Consider the following 13233-nt stretch of genomic DNA (forward strand, 5'->3'; position numbering starts at 1 on the left):
ACCCACCTGTGTGCGTCCTCTTATGCGCCTTGAGGTGCGAGCTCTTGGTGTACACCTTCTGGCAGCCCTCGAAGTCGCACTTGTGGACCTTGCGCCTCCTGAGGGACTCCGAGTAGGCGTCGGCGCTCGGACTACGGGTCCGCCGGGGCGTCTGCGCCGCCGCCACTTGCGACGCCACCTGCGATGCCAGCAGCGCGGGACCCGGTGGGGAAGGGGCCGCCGCGACTCCGGGCGCCGAGGCTCCGTTGGCGCCGGACTGCGCCGCCGCCGCCGCAACCGCGGCCGCCTGCAGCTGCTGGCTCAGGGCCCTGCGAGAGGAGCAAAGTTCGAGGGTTATTGTACGCGCCGAAACAACGAAGGGCATCGGGTACGTCCCAGCGGAGGACGGAGGGTTCATTTCGACGTCCTGGGAATCCTTTGACGTGTCACGGGGTACCATGTTGGCAATATCGCTCCGTCATAATGTGGACACCTCGGCCGAGATAGCGCCACGAGCCGAAAGGAGAGGCCCATCCATTCCATTTGACTCTTAACCTGTACCGACCTTTTCATAAAATTCAACCAAGTTCGGCTTCTTCAACAGTCCTGCCCGACTTCTAAACAAAATCAAAATTTTCAAATCTTAAAAAAGAAAAAAAAAAAATATATTTATATATATAAATACTTTATTTCAGATTCCAGATATTAATTACGCGTGTTTACGCACCTTCAAAACAATTAAACATGCCGCTCCCTTCTCCCCCCAGCCGGCGTCATTTAATTATCAGTTTACGGGCACGCGCATATAAACTCAAACTTTTGTTAAATTTTCCACGAACTTCAAGTTGAAGCGCGGTTGTGACGTAAGTTGACTGTGTACATTGTTGCTTCTCTTTATTTTTATTTTGCTGTTAATGCTGTAAACGGTATGGCATGTTGACTATATTTTAGTGCTGCATAAATTCCAACGTAGGCCTTTGGCTTTGTCGAGCTGGCCTTGCGACAGCTTTTTCCGCAAGCCTCCAGTGTCCTGCACGTTGTACTTGATTCAAATTAAATAAACAACAACAAACTTGGAAATGGTCAAACTTGAACGAAACTTCCAACACCGGTAGAGTCGCGCAATACCACCTATACTGGTTTTCATCTCAAGAACCGTAGTTAAAAAAAGTCCGGCTCTACGCGGAGCATTACTAGTTTCCTCTTTTATGGAGAGAATTAGGATATACGTAGGTGCATTGAAGATTAGACAGTTGATACCTTATGAAGCCGTACACGTTTCAAACGCCAAAAGCATTGCTTCTTCCTCCGACAATGAACTTTCATAAGAACTACTTCGCACCGCGTAGGAACATTGCGCAACACTTCCTTTTTCCTTGAGGTGAAAGAATCCCCCCCTTCAGGACCTCAAGCGGCCTGACCCTCCACGAGAGCCGCCGCGTGCTAAGCGGTTCGTCTGCTGCTTTTGCAGGGGCTGTGGTGTTGTCAGAACGCCGAGCTCTCATTGGAAGGCTATGGTAGGTAGACCTCGAGGCTTGCTTGCTGCCTTGAGGTCTACCCACTATCCTTCTGATCAGAGCCAGTCAGAGGTGGGCGTCTTTCTAACGTCACCACAACCCCTGCAAAAGCAGCAGACGAACTTGAGCTTCGTTGGTTTTTCTTTCGCGACGTCACTAGCCGGTTGAGTTTCTAGTTGTCACTAGCCGGTTGAGTTCCAGGAGCATCACGTGTGGCCATGGGAACAAAATGTCACCAAAGTCGTTCCCCGAGTCGTCGCTTGCTTTTCTCCATAATTATTTTTGGCGCAGAGCGTCAAGTTTGTCGTGTCTTCCGCACTTGGCCCAGGAAAGAAGAAAAAAAAAAGTCTAGTCGCATTTGGAAACTCTATCTAGTCTCTTTTAGCTTTCCTTTTTACCAAAACGTAGCGTTATAGTAGCGATTAAGATCTGAATCTAAAAACATTTCCCCAATCCCTAATTGATTTAAATTTACTTTGGCAGAAAAAAAAAAAAAAAGACGGATTATCCCATCAAATGTGTTCGTAGAAATCCTTGTCATTTCTTCTTCTAGAGCTCACCCATTAAACTAGAGGCTTCAGGCCCTCTCGCGCGGTGGCGTCGAAGACGGCTGTGGCATATCGGTCGGGCCAATTCTGGCCTCCCTCTACTGGCTGGGCGAAGCATGCGACCGAAAGGTCCTCGAGAACAGGGCCATAGTGATGGTTTCTCACTTAGCGGATGTCAGCGCGGGGTTGACGCAGAAACTCCAGCACTACAGCCTTGCTGTCTCTAAGGTGCTGCTATAGGAGACTCCTAGCAAGCCACCCTGCAGTTCAACCGTCAGACCGCAGTTACCGAGTGCCGGAAAGGCGAGATCAACTGCAGAACGTGTTTCTGCGCGGAAATAGAATGACCGAACTGATTGTTCTCAGCCACATGATGATACAAACGACCGCGCCTAGAACACACACAAGATAGTCCCGGCAAGCCTAGCTCAATTACCGCGCTTAAAAAAATAAAAAAAAAGTGTGCGCAACAGCCTAGGACGCTAATAACAACGAGGGCCTTTCGCTCTAGTTGCTTTGACCTTGACGACCGCCACGTCGTGATCGCGCTTAACAAAAAAGAGAGAAAAAAAAAAGTTTCCGAATTCCATTCTGAGGGTCATGGGAGTCCTTTCCTCAAACAGTTTCTTTTCTTACTTTTTCGAAATTTGGCGCTTTTCGTGCCGCCGAAGACGGTCCCTCCGTTCTCCCCGTGTCGGCTTCCGTGAGGTCCGAGTTCTCGGACGCGTACGGGGGGGTAATCACCTGACCGCGGCGAACCCTGCAGTTTCCGGGTGGGAACGCCACAACTTTTGCGCGTAAAGCGAAAGAAAGACCCCGAAAAAAGCCGAGCGATGTGAAGTATGCGTTATTAAACTTCTCGCCCTGGGGCGGGGACGAAAGGCGGTCGCCGTTTTCTTTTTTTCTTGTCTACTTTTTTTTCTTGTAGAGCGCATTACCTGGTCCATTGAAAAGTCGCTGACTTCTCATCAAGAGCAGTTCACGAGTGTGGCCAGTGTGGAACCTGTTCTCGAAGTTAAGACTCTAGAGTAACGAACCCTTAATCGCCTCTCGGAGGACAGCTGACGTGAAAGGCCCCAGCGCTGGACGCGCGGCTATACTTGGCGCAGTCCGAGGCTGAGAACATGCAAGGGCGGACAGACACTAGCGCAGGTCACGGCGAATAATCACGCACGTATACAGAAAGATGACGGACGCCTGACGTCGGCTTTTGGCGCTGAATGATTAGCCCCATCAGCGTGTAGCGTCGGCTACGCTTTGACTTAAAATACAGTACGATGAGCAGAACGAGTCGTAATATCATGGTCCCTCCGCATTGCCCGCGGTACTATCCGTGTTCCATGTCGATTGCTCCGTGAAGTATAAAGGCGTTTTGCGGACGAGACTTATCGTCTCCAACGATTGCTGCATCAGTCTGCACTTCCGGATCGTCTGCTAGCAAAAAACTTTTGGCGGAAGCGCAAAACTGTTAACCAATGGCCAAGAGCATTATTTTCGCTAACAATGTGAAAAAAAAAAGCGTACATAAATATTTTTGTAGGGTGAATCTTTTTATTAGGGCGTTTCAGGGGATCGTTCCTATATGACTCCAATAACAATACCCGACACGCCTTCGATGCCTTTGTGCATGCTGTTATCAAAGTATCAGAACAGTTTACTAAACTGTCCATTATTTACATCGCGTGAGTTTAGCGACAGCAAATGACCGCAAATCCGGACACGCCAAAAGTTAGCACAGTCCAAGCGTTGCAATTTTTCTCTCTCTGAAGCCGTAAAGGCAACATGCCGCAACATAAATCAAACGCAAACATTTTCGACAGCGAGTTCGCTGTCATTCCGATTTACTATCACGCGACAACCAATCTACCACTTCGCAGTTCAAACGGATTTGTCTTTCAGTATTCGAGGGAGACACGTCAAAATGTCGAGAGCGCCGATGAACGAATGGCGATGCATAGTTTATCTGTACCTAAGAGAAAATCCGTAGAGGGCTATTGCAGATACGACAGAACGGCCATTGCCGACAATAAATATATGATAATAAAAAAAAAAAAAAGGATTTCTTGCGGACGCGCCGCACAAAAGGCGACCTACAGCAACGACGGTCGAACAGGATCACCAGCTCGTTCCCGCTGTAGCATTAAAATATATATGTTTTTTTAATCGGCGCGGAAGGTTCGTGAATCCCTGGTGATCGAAGCATCCGTCCAGACAGTGCGTTGAAGATTTACTGAGGTCGGGCTGGCAAGGCGCATGGCGGCTCAAAAACCGCCCCTCAGCGATTTGCACAAGCAGGACCGGCTTCGATTTGCCAGGGACCACGAGTCATGGACGCGAACGACTGGGCCAGGGTCGTGTTTTCCGATGAATAAACACTGACGACCCGGTGGGAACAACCGCTCGGCTTTTGGCAGCCACTATATTGCCCGGTGAGAAGTTTTTTTTTGTTTATCGGTTCATCCCTACTCGGCGTCAGCTTTTCCCATAAAAGTGACCTTAAAACATCGAAAATTGTTTTTAGAGCTACGAAGAACTCTTTGTGCAGAAGGTCGACACCAGTGGTGGCAACGCCTTGAAGGAGGAGATATCTCCAGAAGGACTCGGACGGCTCTTCAGGATTGAGGAAGTCAGACGTCACGCGATAATCGACCTCGTCATGCTGCCTTACGTCCTGGATGGCCCATTTTCAGACGGACCTCATGTTGCAGCAGGACCTGTCCCCGGTTCACACGTCCGGCAAGGTACGGTCCCGCCTGGGGGAGCGCTGTGTCGCGGCGCTGTCTTGGCCCGCAAAAAGTGCCGACCTCAATATCCCCGAGCACGTTTTGGGGCGGATCAAGGCAACCATGGCGCGATGGATGGATGGATGGATGAATCCGGCTGAGCCCTTTGGATCGGGCGGTAGCTTACGCCACCTAGCCATTTTGTTTTACCATTCAAGCTTTGAATATTTAAATGTTAGTTGGTCGGAAGTGGCGCGGCATCCCCTACACCGTGCCACCTCCGACCAACTGTGGGAAGCGGTCAGCCGTGAACGGAAGCGACTTCGGGGGCGAGCCGGACCTGTGACCGCGCTTTGTGACTCGCCTTGCCTGGTAGGATGAGGGCCGTGGTCGTGGGTAACGGGGAGATGACGCGGTACTGATTTGCTTATTTAGCGAACTTACGGTTTCTGAACCCCGTAAAATGTCCTCAAACTGATTAAAAAAAAAAAAAAAAACTATAGCTAGACTGGCAAGATCCGGTTTTCTCGCGGTGACAACTGCAGCAGATACCTTTGTAAAACGTACTAAAATATCTGGTTAAACGATTGCCCTGTTGTGTCAAATATTGTCTTCTATGAATATTCTCTGTGTCCAGATCTCTGTTCTCGCAACCACGCAGCTTTTGTGAAATGATTCGAAATTTTGACACAGTGAACGTATAGCATCTACTAATGTTTAACTAAAATTTAGCAAAAAAACAAAAAACAAACAAACATACGTGATTAGTGTGACGGAAAAACAAAATGTGGCTCAATGCTGAACGTTCACAGCTCACAGCGTTCGTCTCTACAGTCACAGACAGTGAGAAAAGCAGGGAAGAGCGTCAGTTGTCCCGCCTCCAGTGCCAGCTTCCCACCTTCGATGATGCTTCGGCGCCTCGTGCGCCGTTCGCGTGTACCCAAAGCACTCTAGAAGGCAGCGTGCGCACTCTGAAGGTCGGGGATTCGAAAGAGACACCGTGCCGCTCCCACATTCACAATGACTATACACAGCAAAATTACCGTGAGCAATCTTTCAAGAACAAACTTGGAAACAAAAAACATTCTGCAATGACTCCTTTAAAAAAATGTTTTTTGTAAATTTTTTTTCTGCCACTTACTGCACAGTCCACGCGAGGGCAATCAGTCGCCAAAAAAATTATTAGAAATGTTTGCCCTCTCAAGCACGCATAAAATGGCGCGCGTACGACAGATTGCAGAGGCCATGGTCGGTGTATGCCCTGGCGCATGCAGACGACCCAGAAGTCAAGGGCGGCCGCCCTTGCACAAACCCCGCCTGCATGTCGGTGGTTTGTGCAATAGAACAGCTGTCTCGGTGACTGTAGTAACTGTCGTATCAGCTTGTTTCCAGGTCGCTCTGCACGCAAACTACGCAACCACGTGAACCAGACCCGTTTATCCAAAAATATCCCTAAAAATAAAGCGGTCAAAAAAAAAAAAAAAAAAAAGTCACTAGCGTGGCAAAGGCAGTGGCAACGTAGAATGTGATGTGGTAGTCTCGGGAAACTGGGCAAAGACACGGAGGCAGGATAGCGCAAGTGGTATCCGTGTCAGCTTTGCCGAAATCGCTGGACGCGGCTTCGCTGGGGTCCGCGAGCGGCGTCGTTTTTTCACGTGTGCACGACCGTACGCGGCGAGATTCCAACGTTTTCTCTAGAGCAGGGGTGCACTACGTGCGGCCCTCGGACGAAACACTGCGAGATGTTGAAAACCCGCGCAAATCCCAATAAACTGTTGTTTTTTTTTCGCCATCTTTGAATTGTGCACTCCTGCTCTAGAGCCCCACCCGCTCGCTTGAGGACCCGAAAGACTCTGTGTCAACGGCTGCTCTCAGAGTCTTGTGTCGCTGCGTGGATAGTAGTTTTTTTTTTTTTTATTATTATTATTATTATTATTATATATATATATATATATATATATTTTTTTTTTTTTTTTGTAGATGATATTTTCTGCCGTGAACCTGGAGACGCGGAGCCCTCAGGTCCTGTTGGACCGTGCGACGACGTAGCCTGGTTGTGCAACCCCCCCCCCCCCCCCCCCCCCAAAAAAAAAAAAAGTAAAAGAGAAGTCTCGCGTTAATTTACCGTACAATCACAGCGATATATGCAGCACGTCAGGAAGAAATTGTTGGCCAATCCAATCCAAATGGGCATCGTCGCTTGCTTGGTGTTCGTAAACAAAGGCGTTCGGAATAAAATAGACATCTGACCATTTTGTTCGCATCTCTTTTGTTTCTTTTTTTTGTTCCGGAGTCCGTGAAAGCGCGCGTCCCGCCATGAGCTCTCGGCATTGACAGTGCAACGACGACGGCACATTAAAATGACCCATAGAAATTATCGACTTCGTGTATCAAGCTGTCGTAAACTCAGACGTGTTTTAATGGTCCAATCAGCATAATAAATTTTCAATCCTTAATCACAATAGCACTAGAACGATAATTCACAAACAGTGATTTTTTCCAATGGTGGAGCGGCAGCTGACGGAAGAAGATCGAACGACGGCTATGTTTGCCCACCTTATTCAGAGATGGCGCCACGAATGCCGGCAAGTCGTGCAGTGGGCGCAGGGTATCGGACTTCCCGTATTCGCATAGAACTTTAATGCTCTCTTCCAAGCAGACTTGTACGTAACGCGTTACATGTAATGGATTACTTGTAGTCGATTACATCTCACAGTAATATTGTAACGCTTCAATCACTTCCTTGAAGAAGTAACGATCCTTGTAATTGAATTACTCTTTTGCTGTAATCGATTACAAAAGTACCCATTACAATTTTTCTCAATTTTTCTTCCTTTTTTTTTATGGGGGGGGGGGGGGGGGGGGTGGGGGGGGGGGGGAATAAAATTTCTGGAGCCACTGAACTCTGGGCAACGATAAAAATTGTTTTTTCTTTTCCGAAACCACTAAGCACGGGATCTCAAGGATTAGTAGACCACTTCACTATGCTTCGTTTCCTGTGTACATTTTTTTTTGTTTGGTACACCGGAGACTACATCCAGGTATGCAAAATGACCTTATCCAGCCTCTTGTAAGTAGTGTATTTAAAAAGCGCTCTTTTTATTCTATTTTTTGTTTCACGAGAGGGATTGGGTATGTTTTCGTTACTCACTCAGCTCTAAACAAGAATAATCAAGTGTTTTTTTTTTTGTTTTTTGTTTTTTTTTGTGTGTGTGTGTGTGTTTTTGAAACAATTGAGCGTGAAATCCCAAAAATTATGCTACCGTAAAAAAAAAAAAAAAAAAGTTGAATGTAATGTATTGTGGGAAGTAATCGATTAGTTTAGAGTAATTTTCCGATTCGTTTTTTGAGGTTGTAATTGTGATCGGTTACTTTTTACAGCGATGTAATTGTAATTGTAATCGGTTGCTTTTTTCAGTAACGTGTACAAGTCTGCTTCCAAGCGCGCGTTTCAGTTCGCCTTATCGGGGAAAACGCAAGCTGATAATTAAATTCTCAGCTCGCGTGTTCAGCACGGCGAGCGTCACACGAGAGTGATAAATAAAGACCCTAAATACTGCTTTACAGATCACTTACCCCGATTTACAATCATTTCTTCCTTTCTGCACCTGCTCCCGCAGTTTGGTTTCTATCAAGAAACATTGAAGGCATATTTCCGCCGGCATTTGCGGCGGTAAGCGCCCCCAATGCCTGCGCTCACCTACGTATTGGTGGCGCCATCTCTAAATAAGCTGGGCAAACATGGCCGTCATTCGATCTCCTTCCGACAGCTGCCGCTCCACCATTGGAAAAACTAAAGCACTGGATAATCCAATGCTTTAGGGAAAATTAGTTTTGAAACTCTAGTATGTTAATTGGACCAGTAAAATACGTATTTGAGAAAAGCTACAGCTTGGTAAGTCAAGTCGCTGATTTTGACGGGCAATTTTGGAGTGTACATTTGTTTTGGGGGGGGGACACGTTGTATAAAGCGGGTTGTTATCGCTGTGGCGTAGCTCTGTGGTAACCGTGGGTGGTAACGCATTCGGTCCGCACGCAGCGGATCTATAACTCGGTGACAGGTCAAGAACGAAGTGGAAGCTCCTCCCACCTCTTTCCACTTTAGTAGAGCGAACGCTGGAGAGGAGGCGACCTCCTCTCCACCATTCGCTCCGCTGAAGTGGAAAGGGCTGGGAAGAGCTTCCACTTCGTTCTTGACCTGTCACCGGCTACAGGTTCGATTCCCGCGGGCGGCGGGCGATCCTTTTCAACGATTTGTGTTCCTGAGTCTCGGGTTTTATTACCATGAATCATCACCAGCTCGCTTGTTTTTTAAGTATTATTGCAGAGATTTGGCAACATTGTTGACGGACACCCTATGCCAACCACAGCAACGATAACTGCGACGTCAACAACGGACGCCATTTGCAGCGGTGGGAAGATGCCTTACGTTAACAGCTATCGTTGTTAAGACAATAGGAACGGAAGAGCGCCGAAGTGTGCCTCGGTTGCAGAGTGCTTCCAAGTGCTCGATGGAGGTCACGTGGTTCATGGGCCACGTTTGCAATACGAGCTGCGAGGGAGGAGTGACAAAAGTGTTGATCGCTCTAAGCGTCTCTGTTTCTCCGTCCCCTTTTCTCCTTGACCCATGACAACGCAACATACGCTCACTCGCCATCAATTCGCCCCGGAGCTTTAGGAAACATCTGCAATTAAACTGCACACCTTCCATGCGAGTAGAAACTGAGAGGGAGAAGGAGACGTGGGTGCGCGGAGATGTCAGAACGCCGAGCTAGCTGGTTCGAATGATTACTCAACACTATAGTCAGTGATAGGTTAAAAGCAAAGTGGAAGCTCTTCCCACCTCTTTCCACTCTACCAGCGCAAACACCAAAGAGGAGGCGACCTCCACTTTAGCATAGAAGATGTTTCCTTTTCTTTAGCGTTCGCTCTGCTAAAGGGGAAAGGGGTGGGAGGAGCATGCACTTTACTCTTAACCTCTCACCGACTATAGCTGTCTCCACTGGACTCGTCAAACCCGTGCGGAATGCGGAACGCCGGTGTCCGGCGTTTGACTTTCGCATTCGAATGCGTTCGACGAGTGCAATGGAGAAGGCAGCAAGCTTAGCGTCTACCCCAAAAATCCTTCAACCCAGAGCTCGACGTTCTGACGTCCCGGCGCGCTCTAGTCTCCTCCTCTCCCTCACTTTCTGCCGCATAGTTTCAGTTGCTCCCCTCTCTTAAATCTAGGCACTCTACAACGCCGCGAGGAGCAGGGCGTTAACTGGGTACGTTTTTTTTTTTTTTTTTTATGCGAAAGCATTAACTATCCCATGCCGGCGGCGTGTGTAACCGTGAAAGAAATGCCCATATTCCCATTGGCTGAACGAAACGGCTCCTAGATAGCCATTGGCGGTACATCATACAGCAGGGGTCTCAAACGCGCGGCCCGCAGGCAACCGGTTACGAGTCCCGGTCCCAATGTCTCGAGCGCTAGAATTGGCGTGCGCGATGCATCGTGATCTCAACTCGCCGATTCATTTTCGCACGAAAAGCAGCCATGCTCTTTAAACTTATTCACATAGTTAATAGCTATTTGTGTTCATTTGCCCTTTGTTTCGCTTTATATTTTGCTTCCCAGCTTTTTGTAATGTACAATGATTCCACTACTAGGCTGCAAGTGCAAGCTATTCGCTGAAGGATGCATTTCGGCTGCGCGAACTCTCGATCAGCAGGAGCAACTGGCAAAGATAAAGAGCTACGAGCTCGGGATTCACGGCTTCGAAAATATATCACCGTTAAAAGACAAGTACTCGTTTGAGTGTTGTAGTAAAAATCGTGAGGAAAACAACAGCTGTCATATTAAATGATTGTTTTTAGCGACATGTTGAGCCTGGTCAATTCCTGGCTGTACGACAGTTCTATTAAAAATGCCAGCACGTTGGCGGAGCGGTGACATTTTTATTCTTATCACGTCAGGTAAAAGCCCAAAGTAGTCTTATAAGCAAATCAAGTCTAAAGATGCCACTGGCAAGACTTTGAGTTTACAAAAAACATAACGCACGAGGTCTACCCCCCCCCCCCCTCACCCCCGCGTCTTGCGTTGTCCCTCGTCATTTTAGGTGTTGGATATCTGCCCCCCCCCCCCCCCCCCCCCCCCCACTCAAATGAGTTTGAGACCACTGCCATACAGGAACCAATGGAGCGGAACAACGACATTCATGATTTCTCACTTACAACTCATAAGAAATGCTTAAATGTCCTCGGATTTTTTTTTTTTTTTTTACTTTGTGTTGCGTTATATTTCTGGTAGGCCCGGAGCGCGCTCGCTTCACGGAGAAGAGCGCAGATGTATATCTGAACATGCGATGTTTTCTCTCTCACTGAGAGTAATACCGAGACACTCGAGGAAGAGAACAGAAGTTCGGCTGGCACTGGTATTTAATCAGGGAGGAGATGAACGCTGCGTTAGCGGTTGGCTGGCAGTCTGTCTGTCGAATACCCTACCTGGTTGGAGACTTATATCAGGCACGTAGCAAGGAGGGGGGGGGGCTATGCCCCCCCCCCCCGAAATTTTCTATTTTGCTGGGACCTCCTCTTTCCCCTCCCCTTCATACAGCATTCTGTCATCGGCAGCGGCTCCCCCATCCCTCTTCCCCCCCCCCCCCCCCCCCCCAAAAAAAAAAAACCTGGCCACGTGGCTGCTTCATATAGTTAGGTGCCAGCCGTCCATATAACACATTTCGCGTTAAAAGAAACCAAAGTTGACGCTTATGTTGGTTTATATTTTACTGTTAAAAAAAACATGCATGCAGCGCAGACACGGAAAAGAGCGTTCTTATCCGTGTCTTTGCGCTGCTTTTAATTTTTAACCATAAGAAAAAGTCTTTCCGGTAACAAACTTCCAAGCACAGCGGACGTAAACGATGGCAAAAAAAAAATAATACTAATTACCTAAATTTAGCTAAACTAAAATTCACTAATTAACACTTTAATTAGCGAAAAGAAACACAGGCTTTCATTGAGAAACCTTATAATGATCAAAAACCACTAAATCACTCATTTTCGAAAACATTATAAGACAAGGGCAGCATTTTATGAAGTGGTCACCCGGTCACTTCACGCAGTTCACGTCTTACCGTTGCTATGCCCCGTGTCACAATTCCCTCGTTAGCACCCCACGTCAACGAGGAATGTCGCGAAACTTAAAAAATGATAAATCGCCTGCCACCTGGCGGCAAGCCAAGCGTGCGGAGGAATTGCAAATGTCTATGCTAGGTGGCGCTAGGTACTGTCCAATTCATAGGCCACATGAGTGCTCTTCTTGTTCGCACAGCTGTTGTGTTCAGGCCTGTTTATCATACACACACGTACAAAAATATCTGTATCCCCTTTCTACCTAATTCCTATAGGAAACAGTGTATAGAGGTCAAGATATTCTAAAGAAAATGTATCCACATTTTTACCTGCTGTCTATACCACTTTGGTTGCTCTTTCTGTAGACTTTCTAAAACACATTATGTACAGAGATTGGACAGAAATAGTATAGAAATTGTATAAAACATTCCCAGATATAGATTCTATCAACGTTTATACAGACGTCCCGCTTTTCGCGAAAAAACAAATCCTGAACATGATTTTAGGTTTGTCAGAATACATCCATGGAATCATTCACTCGCCACTTGCCTCGTGCACATGCGCAGACATCACAAATGCAGCCTGAAACCCACACAGGCTGAACTTTGTCTCTCAGCTGCTGATGAGAAATTTAGCCAGTGCAGTACAACCGCTAGCCTGGAGTCCTTAACGTGCACCCCGCAGTAGTGATACACGACCGCACGCCGGTACGATGCTCATCCAGATTGAAACGGGCTGTAGAACCCAGGATCCCTGGGTTCTACAGCGCGAGCCTTCGCTCCACGTGCTCCGAACTCAATTCCACCTTTCCTTCTTTGCTATTAGTACGTCAGCTCTCAAGCGGTTATACGCCTTCCTTCTGTGTTTCCCTGTTCGCTGTAGCGCACACGCATCCAAGTGGTGTTTCAAAAGACAAAGGCCCCCGAAGTCGCGTTCGTGCTAACTTTGTCGCTCAGTGTATATGACCAGGACGAATGCGGATGGCCCGCGTCCGAGTCGGGGCGCGTTCGGCGAGCGGGGGTCCAAGCATGCCCGAAGTGAGCTGGAAAGGCTCCCCGCCACCAACTTCAATCTCAGCCAAGGTCGTGGCCCCACCGCTGCCTTAGGAGGAGCACACAACGGTCGATGTCGGCGGCGTGGTTAATTTGCTCCGTCATCTTATACTCCTCGCTGCACCCCGTTTCTTCACGCGATGTACCGCAAGAAACGTTACGACCCAAGTTCGCAAATCCGGGGCTCCCACAGCGCGCCACGTGACTTTACGTTCCACGCGTCGCTCCACCCAACCGGAAGTTCACGTGACACGACCCGAGTCGTGGATTGGCTCGTGGTGGCACGTATAGCGCCCGT

At 48.1% G+C, this 13233-nt stretch overlaps 1 protein-coding gene across 3 annotated transcripts in view; it reads right to left on the reverse strand.

Moving 5' to 3' along the window:
• LOC8052963 (Krueppel-like factor 3) overlaps positions 1-13233 on the reverse strand; it is a 255160-nt gene that overhangs the window by 11375 nt on the left and 230552 nt on the right. For all 3 annotated transcript variants that reach the window (XM_029983720.4, XM_042289971.1, XM_029983721.4), the window contains one exon: positions 7-308. In XM_029983720.4, coding sequence (XP_029839580.1) covers positions 7-308 — 302 coding nt within the window. The remainder of the gene's footprint in view (positions 1-6; positions 309-13233) is intronic.

This window comes from Ixodes scapularis, unplaced genomic scaffold, assembly GCF_016920785.2.
Source record: "Ixodes scapularis isolate PalLabHiFi unplaced genomic scaffold, ASM1692078v2 PGA_scaffold13__105_contigs__length_92229423, whole genome shotgun sequence".
NCBI classification, from domain to species: Eukaryota; Metazoa; Arthropoda; class Arachnida; order Ixodida; family Ixodidae; genus Ixodes; species Ixodes scapularis.